At 42.2% G+C, this 19,699-nt stretch overlaps 1 protein-coding gene across 1 annotated transcript; it reads left to right on the forward strand.

Annotated features, from left to right (window-relative positions):
• The first annotated feature begins 1,101 nt into the window (after positions 1-1,101).
• LOC306939887 (uncharacterized protein) lies at positions 1,102-19,399 on the forward strand. Its single transcript, XM_079524674.1, has 11 exons — positions 1,102-1,188; positions 2,833-2,952; positions 3,663-3,946; positions 4,740-4,926; positions 7,014-7,130; positions 9,818-10,245; positions 11,019-11,147; positions 11,613-11,763; positions 13,628-13,744; positions 14,783-15,250; positions 15,742-19,399. The coding sequence occupies exons 1-11, from the start codon at positions 1,104-1,106 to the stop codon at positions 15,978-15,980; spliced, it is 2,325 nt and encodes a 774-aa protein (XP_079380800.1). The 5' UTR covers positions 1,102-1,103; the 3' UTR covers positions 15,981-19,399.
• The last annotated feature ends 300 nt before the right edge of the window (positions 19,400-19,699 follow it).

Below are 19,699 nucleotides of genomic sequence, written 5' to 3' on the forward strand. Positions count from 1 at the left end.
GCCAATTATAGCCAATTAAGATGGAATATGAAATATCGGACAGATCCGACTTGAGCACATGACCATAGAGATACTGTGTAACGATGTGTGAGATTTTTGGACAGAATCTGGAGGAGTAATATCAAAAAAATGTGTTTTACAAAAGTCGGCCTCCTGGTGGCGCTATAAAAGGCAGATGCGGAAAATGCAGGTCAAAGGTTTGTCCTTGGCCTCTAGGGAGTGTGCATGCAATGTTTCACGCAGATCGGTGCAGTTTTAGGTAAAAAATGTGAAAAGCTGCCTCATGGTGGCGCTATAACAGGCCGTTCTGGAAAATGTGGGGCAGAGGTTCATCGTTGGCATCCAGGGAGTGTGTGTGCAAAGTTTGGCATCGACCGGGTTAACAGTGCCGGAGATTAGCTGTACACAGACGGACGGAAGGAAGGACGGACACACACACACACGGACGGAGTGCAAAACATACTCTCTCCCCATGCCTTCGGCCTGGTGGAGACAATAATAATAAACACATTGTGTGAATTACTTTAAAAGAACAATGTGTTTATAATATGTATAACACAATTAAATATTAATTAAATATCCAGCGCCTTCAAGAGCATGTGTGAGATTTGTAGGACACTCACCATTTTGGACAATGTTGTATTTATATACACAGTAAAATTCCTAGTGTTGTTAATTTGTGTACAAATTAAGTGTACAAAATGTAACCAAATGCTCCATTTATACAGTTCAATTCTAACCAAATCTTTAATTTCGGAGTTGTATGTTGTCCCATTTCCATTTTCAACAGCAAGGTTTCAACATCAAGGTTGCCAGACAATGAACCAACCAATCCCAGGGCCGACCCTCCCTCCTTCCAGACTATGGGATCTTGACTTCTGCACATAATCGGTCCGGGGGTCCAATTCACTTTGCAGCTTGCTGATCCGGTCTGGGTCTAGACAGCGGATACGGAAACACTGCATGCATGTATTGTGTATGTGTGGAAACTACCGCATACAGTAGGCGGGCTCTAGACCGGATCAGAGCAATTCTTCGACTTTCTGCAATCCTGGTGACGCGAGGGGAGGGGGGGGAGTGGGAAACAAAAAAACACAGCAACAATGGAGGAGGTCGCCCGTTGCAGCGTTGCTTCAGAGAGATACTGGACAGAAGAAAAAGAGAGGGCACTAATAGCGTATTACTCGAGTAAGTCAAACTATTAATACACCATTTCACCCCCCTCGGTTAAATATAACTAGTCCTGACACGCCGTGAAATGCCGCATCATTTGCTGCAACAATTGCTTCCTTGCTTACGACAGTCATCACCAGCAACGGGCAATGGCGTAATAATAATGAGCAACCACCGATTTTAAAGGAAATCAAACTTGGGCCCGACTGAATGGGCTTCGGGAAAAGAAGGAAGCCATTCAGGTCATGGTACTGGTACATATGTTGTTTAGAACACCGGAAAATCTAAATATCATCATATATGCATGTTTTTGTGGCGATGTTGGCAAAAAATTACTTTAAAGATCATATTCCACAGAACGGTTCTTCTGGCCAATGTCAAGGGAACCACAGTGCTAGGAGTGTTGAACATCCGGGTGAGGGTTTCAAAATAAAAACATACTTTGTGAAAATCGTATAAGGTCTTTTTCTTTTCTTTTTGTAGCCTATTATAATCCCTGTTGGGAAAATCATTCTGTAAGTATAGTGTTACAATCCGCCACTGTCCGTCACACTGAAATCTAGCTATATACTAGCCTATTAAGTGTGTCCTTTTTTCTTTTCTTTTTTTCACTCTTGAAGTGACAGATGTTTGCGGACTCTATGGAATTCAGAACCATGGACACTTGACAGTGCTGTTTGTTATTTGCATTATGGTTTTGAAGTTAACCTTAAGGCCCACTATTCAATTGGCATTTGAGCCAAGGACCACCATTCAATTACATTCAGCCTCTCAGACCCAATATTTGTCGTTGGATAAAATTTGTCCACAATTCCATGCTATATTGATGTTGGTACCATTAGGAGAGATAACAGGCAAACGACCAAAATAACAATTATAATACATTCTCTAATTGTGTAGGCGTCTTTTTTTTTTAATGCAATTTTTTTTTGAATTTTTATGTTTTCACATAAATTAAGTAATGTAACAATAATTTTACTCTTGAGAGTGTAAGATTAAACCAAATTGACCCATTAGGGTCTTTGGTTTCATGTTACGCTCTCAACAATGGAGGCGCAACACTCTTTTGGTCAGACCATCAGTTGCACATGCATAATACACAGTGGTGGGGGAAAAGTACTTGTTTTACTGTGTCAATGCTGCAATGCAGAAATACTCTCTTACAAGTAAAAGTCAGGAATATATTTGGTCTTAGTTTTAGTCATCATAGCTTCGTTTTTTCATTTAGTTTCCATTTAGTTTTCGTCAGTGAAAGTGAAGGTACTGGTAGTCAACAAACATTTTTCGTCATAGTGTAGCAGAGTGGCTCAGAGCCTCAAAAGTCAAATATCTCCCCTGGTCCATAGGGATATCCCTTTGGTCTAGTGGTTAAGATGTTGGACTTTCACGCAGGAGACCTGAGTTCGAATCCTGGGCGTTACATTGGTGCCGTGACCCGGATCGGGTTTCCCCGTGGGAGGAGGTCAAAAGGGGGGTGAGTGTAGCAGAGTGGCTCAGAGCCTCAGCCTGATGGCATCCCATAGGGATATCCTTTTGGTCTAGTGGTTCACGTGGGAGACCTGAGTTCGAATCCTGGGCGTTACAATAGTATTAGTCGACGAAATCAACACTGCAACCAAAGCTACTATATCCTATCCTATGAACGTGTCGTTTTCCCAGAACACAGCTGTCTGTGGAACCACAAGTCGGAGGGCTACAAGAACCGTCAGCTCAGATGTAAGACTCTAGAACACCTGAGAGTCATCCTGTCTGCACACCTTCCACCCGCGTCCTTCACAGGTAAGGAATGAATGCCCTGTCTGTCCCCAACAGTGTTTATATTTGAGGGGCGCTAGCCCCTCCTATGCACAGCTTTGTGTGTAGGGCAGGGGTGGGCAACTTTGACGATGGAGAGGGCCACTATATTTCCACACTCACTCCTTAGAGGGCCATATATTACTGTCGTAGCAAAAATAGCCGATCTACAAGCTCAAAACGCGTCGCAGCACGACGCGTTTTCTATTTCTTTTTGTTTTATATTTCTAATTGAAATTAATTTTCATTTTTTGCTATTTTTTAATTGGAATCCTGAAGAATTACATTTTTATAATACTTGTGTTATACACAAGTACTTGTGTTGAGCAATGAGCTACTAATTTAGACTGAAGTAATGTTGTTGTGGAATTTTAACAGCTGAAACCAATATTATATCAGTATTCTGATATTAACCTGAGGGCTACATTAAGTGAAGGTGGGGGCCGCATGTGGCCCCCGGGGCGCCAGTTGCCCACCCCTGGTGTAGGGTGTGTTTGAGCACGTGTTTGTAGCACGGAATGTGATGATTTGATTGGCTGATGTATGATGATAAGGGCGCCCCTCACTTCACACGAGTGTAATGTTTTTATTTATTTCTTAAGCAAAATGTATTCAGAAACAACCCTTTGTTTTTATATGTTCTCCCATAACTCCCTTCCACCCCCTCCCCAACCCTCTCCATCCACCCACCACAGCGGAGGACATCAAGAGCAAGTTCAAGAACCTCCGCACCACATTCCAGCGTCAATACAAAATGGTGAGTGCCTGCGGCGGCGGCCGGGCGTCGCCGTCCGACGAGGTCTTCGTGTCGCAGTGGAAGTACTTCCATGACCTGCTGTTCCTGACCAGCTACTCCCAGCAGCAGGACAGGAGCTCAGATGACCTGCTGTTCCTGACCAGCTACTCCCAGCAGCAGGACAGGAGCTCAGACGACGACCCCACAATAACAACGCACCGAGCGCCACGGCAGGCGGAAAAGGTACTCACTATTTTCTTTTTTTACTTAACCCATGACCTGAGGTCGATTCTACAAATGTCTTCTTAAATGACCAAGATGCATCCTCAGGTCTAAATGGGTGAAGTGGAAGTATCAATACTGCAATGTAAAAATGTAAAAAAAGTATTCAAGATTGACTTGAGTAAAAGTTGCCATCAAAATATACTTACCAAAAGTGAAAGTACCCATTGGGCAGAATGTCCCTTTTCACAAGTTTTTAAAATGTATGAAAATCTTTGGAAAATAGCAGAACTACAAGCTTACAACTTGTAGATTGTAAAGTACAGTACTGTAGGGCTGAAGTGGTTAATGCATGTGTTTTGTAATAATAAGTCAAATCCGCAAAGTAAGTGAGTTGTGACTAAAGGTTTCAACTAAAACATTTTAGTGGAATAAAAGTAGACAATATTTGGATCTGAGATGTAGTGGAGTAGAGTGAGATGTAGTAAAAGTATTGAAAATTGCAAGTACTCCAGTAACTTCAAAAGAGATATATATATATACTTTGTAAATTGTACTTAAAAGTACAAGCACTCAGTTACTTTACACCACTGGGCAGGCGCATGTATTCAAGTAAAATAAAATCTCACGACTGGAAAATGTTGTTTTCTGGAAGACTGAAATAACTAATAACCAAAAATAGGCTATCTACAAGCATACAAAAGCTTGTAGATTTTTGGTGCAGGATACACTTCTATAGAAGGCACGCTGACTTCTATATGGAATCCAAATGACTGAAATCAGTCGTGGCGACTGAGAACTTTAATTCATGCAGGCGGTTCCACGGCACGAGGATGCGGTGAAGATGGAGAACGAGTCCGTCCTCGTGCTGCCTGGCCTCCCAGCACCTTCTTCCTCCTCCTCCTCATCCTCCTCCTCCTCTTCCTCCTCATTCTCGTCCAGCGGGGGCAGATGTTACTGGACCGAGGAGAAGGAGCGTGCACTGATATCATTCTATGCCGGTGAGAGGAAAAAAACTGTATGTTGACCATTTAGACCTGAGGACGCATCTGTGTCGTCTTATAGCGTTTAACGACCATTATTTTAAACTTTAGGTGTTGAAAAATAGCAGATAATCTGCTAAAAATCGTGAAAATGTGTGAAAAGCTTTGAATATATTCTTTCACAGCGTTTTTAACTGCTCCCTGGAACAACATACATAGCACCACTGACATAGAAACGTAAGTTTTTCAGAATACTGTCATGATTTAGAAGACATATGTAGAATCTGGTGTCAAAGTGTAAATGGTGCATTTATATAGCATGTTATGGTGCATTTTGGGGCATATTCAAAGATTTGCGCCACATTTTCATGATTTTTCAAAAATAGCAGATCTACAAGCTTGTAGGGGGCACCGCTATGTGCTATTTATTAACAGCTAAAGTTTAAAATAATGGTTAAAGTGGTTAAAAGCTATAAGGTGACACAGATGCGTCCTCAGGTCTAAATGGGTTAACAACTACTGCTACGAAAAGCCTATGCACATCATATTTTGTTTAACAGACATGTTTTGATGTTGATATAAGAACATAATATTTTGTGTGTATTGATAAATAGGTGCACAATATGGCTGGGGATGTGATCTACAAGGAATAAAAGAAATGGAAAGATGGAAAGACATTTATCATTTGAATTATCATTCAAATGTATGACCACTAGGGGGCATAAACTGCTCATTTTTCTTTACCCAATATCGGACTGCTGGGGATTATTGAAACCAATATCAGACTGTCTGGCACGAATGAGAGGTACACTTTCAAATGTGTATTTTTCTTTTTACAGCTGGAATGTGTAATAATATTAATAATGCTTCTCGTACACTGTGTGCCAATACATCAGTTGATATTATGGGTCACTTTTGTCTAATACTGTGTATTCATAATGTATACATTGTGTACACACACACACACGCACGCGCGCGCGCACTGAATCAAGCAACTTAAAAACTGTCTAGGGTGCTCACAAAAGCCTGAGTAGGTGTGCAAATGAACCCAAACATGTGAGTGAAAGTGAAATATGCCTTTAATTCAAGAGTATGTTCAAATCGGGCAGAACCAAATCTCTCGAGTCAGATTCAGAGCTCCGCAGCTGACTCTGTCAACTCCCGTTACAATATGTAGAGTTTGTTGTCAGTAGGAATGTAAACAAAAACGCACCACCGGAAGAGGAGGGCTGGAGGAGGGCTGACAGCCGGTGACGGTCTCTTCTTCTTCTTATCCTTTTTCCCCCCTTCAGGGATCGCCACAGCGAATCATCTGCATCCATCTCACCCTGTCCTCTGCCTCCTCTTCTCGCAACTTCATGTCCTCTTTACATCCATAAATCTCGTTCCTGATCCTATCCACCTTTGTTACTCCCTCAACATTTTAGTCTCAGCTACCTCCAGCTCTGCTTCCTGTCTTTTCCTCAGTGCGATCGACATTCTTGCTGATACTTTCCTATCACACTTTTTCTCCACCCGTTCCAACCTGCTTGCACTCGTTTCTTCACCTCTTTTTCCACACACTCCATTGCTCTGGAATGTTGACCGTAAGTACTTAAATTCCTCCACCGTCTTTACGTCTGCTCCCTGTAACCTCACTGTTCCACTTGGGTTCCTCTCATTCACACGCATGTATTCTGTCTTGCTGCGGCTAACCTTCATTCCTCTCCTTTCTACGTCCGGTCTCACAGAGAATTGGGCGGTGCCCCCAGAGGCAAATTCTGTTTTTCTTTTTTCTTTTCTTTTTTTGGACTGTGGGTTCCCAGATTGGGCAGAACCTAAAGCAACATCTGAAGAATATTATTACGCTAACATACCAAACTCCTCCTCCAAGCTCAAAACAAATGAAAACAGCATGGGCACATGGACAGTTTATGCTACAGTTGTAATGGGAGGGTACGGTATATGAGGAGAGATGGAAGCAATTCAAATGGCTAATAAAGAAGAAGTAACAGCATTGTTCACAGCATTAAATACTGACAGAACAGAATGACATGAAAAATGCAGTACTCTGCCCTTCACTCAGCCCAGATTTGTGGTAATTTTCTTCATGTCCGGTTTCTCAGAGCACGGCTGTTTGTGGAACAAGAAGTCTGTAAACCACAATAACCGTCAGCTCAGACTGAGGACCTTGGAGATTCTCCAGAACCAACTGTCTGAAGGGCAGCCAGTGCCTTTCACAGGTATTTTATTAAATAGTCTTTGATGTTTTATTCTGCCCTGATTGCTTGATTGATTGATTGATTAATTGAATACTTTATTTGTCAGAAAGAAACCACTTAATTGAAATAATGCTCAGGTTTCTCGTAGTTTGATGTTGAAGATTTAGATGATTTTTGTTGTTTTCCTCAATTTTCTCATTTAAGAAATTCCTTTTGGCATTTTTGATCATGTTGTTGTTTACTGCATTACGTCGTTTTTTTATCGTTTTTATTCCTGTACGCAGAGTAGCTTGTTTCTGAGTTTGCATTCAAGATTTCTGAATTTCTCCAAAGAATCAGTACGGGCTTTGACCGTTACCACTTTTGTGGGTTCTAATCAGTGGTGGAAAAAGGGTAACCGGAGAACTCGCCGGTTTTCCGACTCGCTACGGTTTAGTGCATTTTAGTTTTACTTCACCTTTATTTAAATTGCATTGAATTGACAGAGAGAGGATAGTTGTTTAGAGTTTACACTAGATGAAGTAGTAATGTAGTTTAAACACCATAGTACCAAAACAATGTAATTCTTTAGTAAACAATATCCTGAAATTGGTATTCATTTGCATTGGTATTCACATACTCACCTGTTTATCATTATCTAGCTGACCATTTAATTGCACAAAATCATTTGATCACTTTGGAAATTAACTATAACATTTGTGGGTTTGACATACAATACTGATGAAGACGGCATGTTAGCATAACGATGAAGACATTGAAACTTGTTTCTCTCTCCACTTTTTGCTGCGGCGAGTTCTCGGTTCCCGGTATTCGGAAAAGTACTTGCATATTGCATTTAAGTAAAGTATCAATACTGCAATGTAGAACTACTCTGTTAGAAGTAAAAGTCTGGTATTCAAAATGTACTTGAGTAAATGTACAAAAATATGGCTATCAAAATGTACTTAAAGTACCATAAGTAAAAGTACTCTGTCATCAGCCCTTATCAACAGCAATGCAGCCAGTATGGACATTTCCACATACTGATGTTGTTGGCAGCCATTGTCCGACGTGGCGTTGGTCTCTAACCCTAACCTCAGTCTTAACCGGCTACGTAAGTCACCTAACCTCATATCAGTCTTAACCGGCCACGTAAGCCCCCTAACCTCGTAGCAGTCTTAACCATGTAAGTCAGTTCCATGATGTTTTTGCTTCGGCGGCAGTTCATTTCACTTCTGCATTTTGTCTTCGCCTACTCACGGTAGTATGTGTAGCATAAGTAAAAGTACTCTGTCATCAGCCCTTATCAACAGCAATGCAGCCAGTATGGACATTTCCACATACTGATGTTGTTGGCAGCCATTGTCCGACGTGGCGTTGGTCTCTAACCCTAACCTCAGTCTTAACCGGCTACGTAAGTCACCTAACCTCATATCAGTCTTAACCGGCCACGTAAGCCCCCTAACCTCGTAGCAGTCTTAACCATGTAAGTCAGTTCCATGATGTTTTTGCTTCGGCGGCAGTTCATTTCACTTCTGCATTTTGTCTTCGCCTACTCACGGTAGTATGTGTAAATGTTCATATTGGCTGCATTGCATGGTCCAGATAAGAACATAGTGCTGATTATCGGGTTGATAACATTCGAAGCGGATGTAGTACTTCAGTAAATGTACTTAGTTTTAGGCCTCCTATTAGAGTTCTCAAACTCTGCCCGAACTCTGCCCAAGCCCGGCCAGGCCCAACCTGACGTTTTGGGGCAGGGCCTAAAATGTATGCTAATCAAGGTCTCCATAAAAAAAAAATATATATATATATTGCATTTTTTTATAATAATAAAAATAATAGCTCTGTTCTGTCTGTTTGTGTATTTATCTATTATGAAGGTGGTGCTTCACTTTTACTCTGCGTAGAGTTCTCAAATTCTGCCCAAACCCGACCGGGTCCGAGCCAACCCGACGTTTTAGGGCCGGGTCGGGCCTAAAATCTATGCTAATTAATCGGGCCGGGCTGGGCCTTTGGCCTGATCAGTTGGGGCCCAGTTAGGGCCAGGCCTTAATTTTCAGGCCCGTTGAGAACTCTACCTCCTATCCCTTTGTCTGCTCTGATCAGAGCTGTCACTCACCATTGTGACATTTCTGTTGACGATTAATTATCTCGCAAATAATTGCGGTTAAACATTTTAATTGTGATATGGCATTGAACATGGGAACATAATGTTATTCATATTACGAATAACTATTTCATTTCGTTTTCAGAAGAAAAAAAACGTATGTTTCTATGTCAAGGATCCCCAACAAGTATATGTATTTGGCCGCCAACCCCAATCTCAAAATATTTTGTTCTAGAAACAAAGATTTGAGTTAAAAATGTTCGCTTTAAAAATACATATGTTATACATTAATATAGCCAAATTAATCTAAAATGAATTACACAGATGCTTTCCCAGTTTTGATGGGTTAAATATACAAAGAAATGACTGACAATGATCAGTACCAATTATCAACATAAATAATGGCCAAAATAGGCGATATATTTAATCATTTTAAACTTTGAAACATTATTAAAAAAACGGAAATAACCATAGATAGACATTCATTTTGCTGCGAATGGAAACTGACGGTTGTGCAAAAATAATGTAATAATGCGGTGATGTAATAATTGTGACAGGCCCCCCATTGCGATATACGCATTGATTGATTAACAGCGTGTGTGTTTGCCACTCTTCCCAGTGGAGGACATAAAGAGCAAGTTCAACAACCTGCGGACGGTGTTCAACCGCGAGGTCAAGGCCGTGGGCGCCTGCAGCAGGACGGAGCGTGACTCGGACCGTCCCTACGTCTCCCAGTGGAAGCACTACGACCAGCTCATGTTCCTGCTGCGCGAGTCCTCCTGCTGCGACGACGACGAGCCAGAAAACAACCCGCCGGGCCACCTTCAGCCACTTCCCCTCGCTGCACAGGAAGTGGAGGAGGAGGAGGAGGAGGACCTCAAACCAGGAAGCAGGGGGGGAGCCCACCGACTTCCTGACGCCAACCTTTTGTCCTCGTGCAGCACCCAAATGGAGATCAAGCTGGAGGAGCCGGACTCTCCTGAGCCTTCCGACTGCCATTATCTTCACCCTGACTTCCACCAGAGTGACACTAAAATCCATATTCCGGTAGGCCTGTCATGACATAATCGCCTAATCGCAATTGTTTGGTATAATCTCCATTTATCTTTGCATAATCGTGTGGATTTGTACACAATGCAGAAAATTGGTCATGCATTTGTGACGTGTTGTAAGCTTGTAGATCAGCTATTTCCACTCTTTAAGTATACTGTATAATAGTATGTGTGAGATATTTGTCATATCTTCCCCTGTGCAATTTGTGATTGTGAAGTTGTATGCACATGGGCCAATATGTTTAGGCCTGTCATTACATAATCGCCTGATCACAATTATTTCATATAATCGAATTTATTTTTCATTTTGCTATTTCCACTATTTAAGTATACAGTATTATTGAGTGGTGCAACCACTCCTATAGACAGCTATGTGTGTCCCTGCATCCCTAGTGTCCCTGGCTGGGTCTGTCTGAGCACGAAAATAGTGTTTGGTTGGTTTTCACCACAAAGTGTCACTGTTGCGCAGCCTAACACACACACACACACACACACACACACACATATTAACTGTATATATGATGATTTCGGGTGTGACTACAGTACAGTACAGTCCAGTAGAGGGACCCCCCGGGGACCCCCACACGGTAACTCTGTCATTTCTCGACCGTTTCGGACACGGGGTGGCTCGCCGGAACCGGGCCGGTACCCTTGGCGTTGTATGCGCATGGTCCAATATGTTCAATGCAACAAAAACCAAAACAGTCAATCGTAATTATTTTATGTGACAGTACTGATCGTCAGCTTACATTTGTGATGGTGTCACAGCCCTATATCCCAGCCTCCACCGGTCAGTGCCAGCTGCTCACCATCTCCACAAGACAGGAGAGACTTGGACTCGCCGCTCCCACCGTCGCCACCCTCCTTCCTCCTACGTGTCTGTCCAGTTTCGCACAGGTAGTGTTGATTTCATCGACTAAAACCATGACGAAAAATGTTCGTCGACTAGCTTTTATGACTAACAAAAACTAAATAAACTAAGCTATGATGACTAAAACTAAGACTGAATATATTGACAATTTCGTCAACAAATAAAAACTAAACAAAAATGTTAGGAAGGGACTAGTGGACGAGAGATCCAGTACACCGGTAAATAAAAGACAAGTCCTTTTACACTGAAATCGGCTATTTTCATCAAGTGTAAAATCAGCCATTACGATGCCATCAAGGCCCACCAAAATACATTTTAGTCAACTAAATCAACTGTAGATTTAGTCGACTAAAATCTTATGATATTTAGTCGACTAAAACTAGACTAACACTAAAACATGCCAGGTGACTAAAACTAAATAAACTATTCAAAAGACTAAATGACTAAAACTAAAAATCTAATTTTGCTGTCAAAATCAACACTGCACACAGGGCAACAACACCGGCGCTCTAAACCGAACCCTGGCCTCGCTCGCGTTCCCTGCGATGAACAGCGCTCAGACTGGGTGTGCCAGACTGGGTGCTGACACACGCTGCCACTGGACAGAGGCCAAGGTCTGTGAGCTGATCTCCTTCTACGCTGGTGAGTGGGAATCATTCTTCATTGTCTCCACCAGGCCGAAGGCATGGTGGCGAGAGTATGTTTTGCAGCCTGTGTGTGTGTGTGTGTGTGTGTGTGTGTGTGTGTGTGTGTGTGTGTGTGTGTGTGTGTGTGTGTGTGTGTGTGTGTGTGTGTGTGTGTGTGTGTGTGTGTGTGTGTGTGTGTGTGTGTGTGTGTGTGTGTGTGTGTGTGTGTGTGTGTGTGTGTGTGTGTGTGTGTGTGTGTGTGTGTGTGTGTGTGAGTCCGTTCGTCTGTCACTGTGCACACACACACTCCTTGGATGCCAACAACGAACCTCAAAAGTCGTACGATTAGTCGCACACGTCACCGCAGTGAAATTTGTTCTCCGCATTTGACCCACCTCTTGGAGCTCCACGCTCGGGAATCATTCATTGATTTGACCCCCAATCCAACCCATTGATGCTGAGTGCCAAGCAGGGAGGCATTGGGTCCCATTTTTACAGTCTTTGGTATGACCCGGCTGGGGATCGAACCCCCGATCTCCCAGTTTCAGGGCGGACACTCTAACCACAAGGCCACTGTCTGGTCCAAATGTTCCAGGACGACCTGTTACAGCGCAACCATGAGGAAGATTTTTACAAAACACAAAATTTTACTTACGTACAGTACTTGAGTAAATGTACGACTTGTACGTAGTTACTTTCCACCACTGTTGCGTGGTAGAAACTCCTAACAACGTTTTTTCCACTCTCTGGTGGACAAATTTGACAGTGTGATGTACACAGACCATACCACCTCATTGACAGTGTGATGTACACAGACCATACCACCTCATTGATGTACACAGACGATACCACCTCATTGATGTACACAGACGATACCACCTCATTGACAGTGTGATGTACACAGACGATACCACCTCATTGACAGTGTGATGTACACAGACGATACCACCTCATTGACAGTGTGATGTACACAGACCATACCACCTCATTGACAGTGTGATGTACACAGACGATACCACCTCATTGACAGTGTGATGTACACAGACGATACCACCTCATTGACAGTGTGATGTACACAGACGATACCACCTCATTGACAGTGTGATGTACACAGACGATACCACCTCATTGATGTACACAGACGATACCACCTCATTGACAGTGTGATGTACACAGACGATACCACCTCATTGACAGTGTGATGTACACAGACGATACCACCTCATTGATGTACACAGACGATACCACCTCATTGACAGTGTGATGTACACAGACGATACCACCTCATTGACAGTGTGATGTACACAGACGATACCACCTCATTGATGTACACAGACGATACCACCTCATTGACAGTGTGATGTACACAGACGATACCACCTCATTGACAGTGTGATGTACACAGACGATACCACCTCATTGACAGTGTGATGTACACAGACGATACCACCTCATTGACAGTGTGATGTACACAGACCATACCACCTCATTGACAGTGTGATGTACACAGACGATACCACCTCATTGACAGTGTGATGTACACAGACGATACCACCTCATTGACAGTGTGATGTACACAGACGATACCACCTCATTGACAGTGTGATGTACACAGACGATACCACCTCATTGACAGTGTGATGTACACAGACGATACCACCTCATTGACAGTGTGATGTACACAGACGATACCACCTCATTGACAGTGTGATGTACACAGACGATACCACCTCATTGACAGTGTGATGTACACAGACCATACCACCTCATTGACAGTGTGATGTACACAGACGATACCACCTCATTGCAATACTTTTATACTCGCTGCTTTGCGGTTGTTTTCATGAATGCATTATTCATATTATTGAGCTGTTTCTCAGACCACAGCTGCCTATGGAACCACCGGTCAGAAAGCTATCGAAACCGCGAGCGGAGACAGAACACACTGGAGGAACTGAGCCGACGGCTGTCTCAACATCATCCAGTCCCTTTTACAGGTAATTAGAATGCTGGGAAATTGATTGATTGTTTGATTGATTGATTGAATACTTTTAGTATTAGTCAGAAATGTAGAACAGCACGTGATACAGTCAGACATTTGGGCTAAAAGGATAACACAAAAAGGACCCCGGGCCTGGGGTCTGGGGTTTCCTTTGTGTTCCTATGCATGCTATTCATCAACATAGCATACAAAATAACAAAAAAGAATATATATAATCAATAAATACAAAACACTATTATGTACAGAGGAGAAAGGGGGAAAAAATGTCAACTCATCTCTTGGGATGGGAACAATAATGAGTTTACCTATTTTGAAAGAAGCCAGTGATCTACATTTTTTATGGGATGGTGTCGGGGTATTCCACATTTTGGTGGCAGAGTAATAGAAAGAGACTGTACGTGTGTTTGTTCTAATATTTGTTGTCGCTTCCTCTAGTATTGTGGCTGTGGGTGTCACTCATTTAGGAGAAGTAGTTAGTGGTCAGGTATGAGGGTATTGAGGGCACTGCCCCTTTGACTATCTTAAATACCAATTAGGGATGGATTTTTATACTATTCTTTGTTATTCATTTGATTTCCTTAGTTAACCATTATTTAAAACTTTAGCTGTTGAAAAATAGCAGATCTACAAGCTCATAGCGTGGCCCCCAGTGCCACGCTATGAGCTTGTAGATCTGCTATTTCTTTAAAATCGTAAACATGTGGCACAAATCTTTGAAATTTGAATATACGGTATATTCTTTCACAGCAAATGTTTTTAACTCAAATATTTGCTTCTGTGGGAGGGGGGGGGGGTCCCTGAAACAACATATTTTCAGATGGGATCGACGGCCAAATAAGCCTACATATTATTATGGGGGTCCTTGACATGAAATAGTTTGAGAACCACTGATTTAGAAACATAGGGTTTTTCAGAAAACTGTCAGGATTTAGACATTTAGTAGAATCTGGTCTCATGCAGTCCCAAATGGGTTAATCACTTCAGTCGTTTGTGTTGTTTTTTTGATTTTTTCCCCTCCTCCTTCAACTTCCAGTGGAAGAAATCAAAACCAAGTTCCGTAACCTTCGCACCATATTCCAACGGGAGCACAAGGCCATGATGAGCGCGAACAAGACCAACGGCTCCGAGGACTTCTGCAAGCCCAAGTGGAGGCATTACCGCCAGCTGTTGTTCCTCTGTGACTCCGAGGGGGACGAAGCCCTCCCGGACCCCGATCCGGGCCCCTACATCGGACACTTGCAGGAAGACGGTCTCCTAAAACTGGTGGTGCGGTCTCCGAACGACCGCACCACCACCACCTCCATGACCTCCACTCACGTTTTCCACCAGTCAGACCCCAGGCTGACCGCGGCGGCTCACCACCACCACCACCAGCACCAGGAAGGCCCTTCTTCTCCGACGCCTCCCGCCTCCTTCCACTCCTCTCCGTCCTCTGGTTCTGGCTCCTCTTGTTCCCCCGCGGCCAACCACGTGCTGTCCTCCTCCTCCCTCGCCAGTGGTGGTAAGCAACTACGTACATTTTAATTAAGTACAATTTTGAGGCATTTCTACTTTACTTCCAATTTTCCAATACCTTTACTTCTACTCCGCCACCAAACCAGGTATTGTACTTGTACACTCCGCTACATTTATTTGAAAACTTTAGTTACTAGTTACTGTGTGAATTTGGATTAATATTACAAAACATACATTACCCACTATATACATTTCGGCCGTTTGACGCGACGCATTGTGAGCTTGTAGATCTGCTATTTTCAAACGATTTTTATACATTTGGAAAAACATGAAATGGATCATTCTGCATATCGAGTGAGTACTTTCTACTTTTTGGTACTTTAAATACATTTTGATTCCAACACTTATGCACTTTTACTCGAGTGCATTTTGAATTTCCGAACTTTCACTTATAATAATAATAATGGAGTAATTCTACAATGCAGCCCCATAATACTTTTACGTGAGTAAGAATTGTGAGTGCTTTTCCCTTGGCAGATGGCAGCAGAGGCCCGGGCCTAAAGCGCCCCAACAGCCACTTGATACTGCACTCCGCCGCCCCGCGCAACGGAACCACGGGCTTGCTAGGGACCTGCTGTCACAGCGCTGCCGCGTCGCCGCACGCAGGCTTTCTGAAGTACGTGGAGGAGTGTCTGAACGAGACGCCGCCGGACAAAGTGAAGAGACTCAAGAAGTTGATCATCGAGACGATCCACAGCACGTCAGAAGAGATGTAGGTTTTGTCAGAGTCCATCCATTTCAACCGCCTATCGGTAGTCGGGTGCGGGGGCAACGGCTCCGCCAGAGAGCACCCCCTCTCCAGAGCAACATTAGTAACTTCCTCCTGGGGGATCCCAACTGCGCCTTGGTCTGCCTCGGGGGTCTCCTCCCAGTGGGACGTGCCTCGAGGACCTCCCTAGGGAGATGCTCGAGAGGCATCCTAACCAGATGCCCGAACCACCGGGGTGCTTTTTTTTCTCCTCACAACAATCACATATAGCGCTTCCTTTGTGAAACACATCCATGTGCATAATATATCTCTGCTGTCGGGCAGAAAACTGATAACTCCAAAATGTTCATTTTTCAGGGAATGAAAAAACGAAATATAAATATTTCAGGAAACGAAGAAAACCTTATATTTTTAAAACAAATCAATACTGCCTCATCAATCACTTTATATATTGTCAGATACTTGCATATTATCACCACTTTACCACAAAGCCATTCTCTGTAATCTCCCATCTTACATTTGCTCTAAATTCAAACTTGTCCAAAACTCTCTCAACCTCATGTCAAATGCTTGGCCTGAGGCTAGGAATAAAAAGACATGCGTTTTTTGGAGCTACAAAGCACAGAGTGCCGTGCTACGAGCTTGTAGATCTGTTATTTTTCAACAGCTAAAGTTTAAAATAATGGTGAAAGTGGTTAAGCTATAAGGTGACACAGATGCGTCCTCAGGTCAAAATGGGTTAAATGGTTAAAATGGTTTCTGCCCGACAGTGACGATATATTCAAAGCAAGGCTCAGCTGGGCCATTAGTCTGTTTCTGAGTGTAGGACTCTATGAGCCACGTTGACCAAACGTGTTTTGATTGTACAATGCTCATGCGAGTGTTGAGTCTGATTCGTCATGATTCTTATGAAATGCCGCATTGACCTATGCAATTGATTAACAAATATGCGCATCCAATATGAACAAGTGGCATACATTGGCACACAAATCAAGGCTGTACAGTCACGCTTTCCTGAATCCAAAATGGGTCTTTACTAAAATATAGTGCCTATACAACTAAGATATAGTAGAAATTTAAGAAGCACTTCATAAATGTGTTTGTACAACACCAGCATTCACAGTCTTTTGGAAAAGGAGCAGGCCGGAGGAAACTAAAACATCAAAAATAATTATTAAAAATAAATGAAAACAGTGAATTGAAAAAACACAGCCCCTCACTTATTAGAAGGACAATATCAGTCACCAGAAAAAAGGACGATGAATCTATCATGGTTAAAATGGAGTTTGAAGTTACAATGGGTTTGTATAGGAATGGGGCGGGGCAGCTAAAATGAATATCAAATATCTAAATACTGAATCAAGCAACTTAAAAAATGTCTGGAGTGTTCACATAAGCCTGAGTAGACGATAAAATGCCCAAAATATTGTTGAAAGTGAAGTTAAGGACGGCGTCTGCTCGGAAACCTGATCAGAAACATTGCAACACACATTGCATAGCATATCCACAATGAATTGGATCTGTCGACTGGACGTCAGTGTTGGAAAAAGTACACAATTTCTATACTTAAGTAAAAGTATCAATACTGCAATGTAGAAACACTCGGTCTGGTAATCCAAATTTACTTGCGTAAAGAGTTTCGTTTCACGAGGTATCACATAAAATAAAATGTGATAAAATAAAATGATCTTTTGAAAATAGCCGATCTACAAGCTCACAATGCACCGCAGCGTTTTGCTCGCATCGGTAAAATAATAATAATTCAAATCTACAAAGTGACTAGTAACTAACGTTTTCAAATAACGTTTCAAATAGCAACCTATCTCAAACCCACACCCTAACCTCCCACGGGGCAGCACACCTAAACCTAACCATAACCCTCTCCCAACCCTTAACGCACCCCTCACCAACCTTAATCCGGTCGTTTTAACGGACCCCTCACCAACCTTAATCCGGTCGTCTTAACGCACCCCTCACCAACCTTATGTCTAACCAATGACAAATACTCTAAACTAAGTATGCACCCCAAGTGGTAATGTATGTTGTGTATTAGTAATCAAAATCTACTAAGTAATTGGTAACTAAAGTTTTCAACAAAGAAAATAGTGAAGTATAGGCCTAAACGTACAAAAGTACTTTCCACCACTGCCAATGCATTTGGTGTGAAAGCACCATCAGAGAGCACCAACAGCAAGTACAGTGCCACGGAGGAAACTATGATTGCAAATGTTGTGCGTTTGATGAAACGTCAGTGTGTTGAAAACTGAAACTTCTGATGCAACAGCTGCGATTTCAATCTCATGATCCTATATGTGGGATGTATCTGAATAATTGTACGCTCCCTCGACTACTGCAAATGGCCTCTGTTGATTTCGTCGACTAATACTATGACGAAAAATGTTCATTACACTAGCTTTTTTCACTGACAAACTAAATGGAAACTAAATTAAAACTAAGCTATGATGACTTAAACTATGACTAAATATATTGACCATTTCATCAACAAAAAACTAGACTAAAATGTTAGGAAGGGACTAGTGGACAAGAGATCCAGTATAAGTAAAAAAAGAACACAAGTCATTTTACACTTGGTTGTATGCTGAAAATAGCAGCGCGACGTGTTGTGAGCTTGATCGGCTATGTTCACCAAGTGTCAAATCAGCCAAAATACATTTTAGTCGACTAAATCAACTAGATTTAGTCGACTAAAATCTTATGATATTTAGTAATTTCAAGGACCCCCAGTTTGACATGAATTAGTCTACGGACCCCCCTTGGCATTTCTATCTCTTGGACCCCCAATTTATATTGTAAAATCAATGTTAATTTAACTCTGAGAGTGTACAAATAGACCGTTGTCCGTTTGGTTCCATTTGTACAGTCTCTGAGTTACAGACCCATAAGGGTCCATTTGGTTCCTAACTATCATTTAGCTGGGGACCCCCTGGAACTCCCTCAAGGACCCCTGGGGGTCCCCGGACCCCACTCTTGGAACCACTGCCTTAGGCAACCACAGTGTGGTGATTGCACATATGACTGTTTTCATCCAAACGGTTGATCCCGTTAATGCGGTTTGGACACGTGGGATTCATCAAATTGATCTGCTTCGTTGGGAATTGTGTGCTATCATTTTGCCAAACCATAGGTTTTAGGGTTTGATTGATATTAATTTATTATTAGTGTGTTACATTTTCCTGTGCGTGTGTGTGGCAAAACTGACTATTGGTTCAACTCTTAGAGTGATGGTTAGAATGTCATTTTATTCTTAACTTTCTGTTTTGTGTCAAATGTCCTTTTTATAAGGTGTTTATTTTTCTCTGTGTTTTAATGTCGTATTGTTGCTTAATGGTTTGTGTAATTAAAGCACTTTGATTTGCTTTGTTGTTGAAATGTGCCGTACAAATAAAACTTGCCTTGAGAAGAGGACACATTTTAAGATTAACTTTTTACACTACAGTCAAATATAATGATGTAAAAAGCATTTGAGTTAAATGACATAAAAACAAAAACGGATTTATAAAATGTCATTGGTTTAAAAAAAAAAATAGAAACAAAAGGGAAACTTTGCTATTTTTGAATCTCGACCGATCAGTGCCTAATTCTTTAAGTTGGGTTTCATTATGTAGTCGTGTTCTTTTTTATACACGGGTCCAGATTGATGTCACAGCTGGAAAATGCTGCCCAGAAACCATAGCTGCCACTATTCTATTCTCAGAATTAACATTT

Source organism: Electrona antarctica, assembly GCF_951216825.1.
Source record: "Electrona antarctica genome assembly, chromosome: 16".
Classification (NCBI taxonomy): Eukaryota; Metazoa; Chordata; class Actinopteri; order Myctophiformes; family Myctophidae; genus Electrona; species Electrona antarctica.

Coding starts and splice junctions, on each gene's coding strand:
- LOC306939887 (XM_079524674.1), top strand. CDS start 1,104: ATGGAGGAGGTCGCCCGTTGCAGCGTTGCTTCAGAGAGATACTGGACA. Junction 1,189..2,832: donor ACTAATAGCGTATTACTCGA/GTAAGTCAAACT, acceptor TCGTTTTCCCAG/AACACAGCTGTCTGTGGAAC. Junction 15,251..15,741: donor CTCCTCCCTCGCCAGTGGTG/GTAAGCAACTAC, acceptor TTCCCTTGGCAG/ATGGCAGCAGAGGCCCGGGC.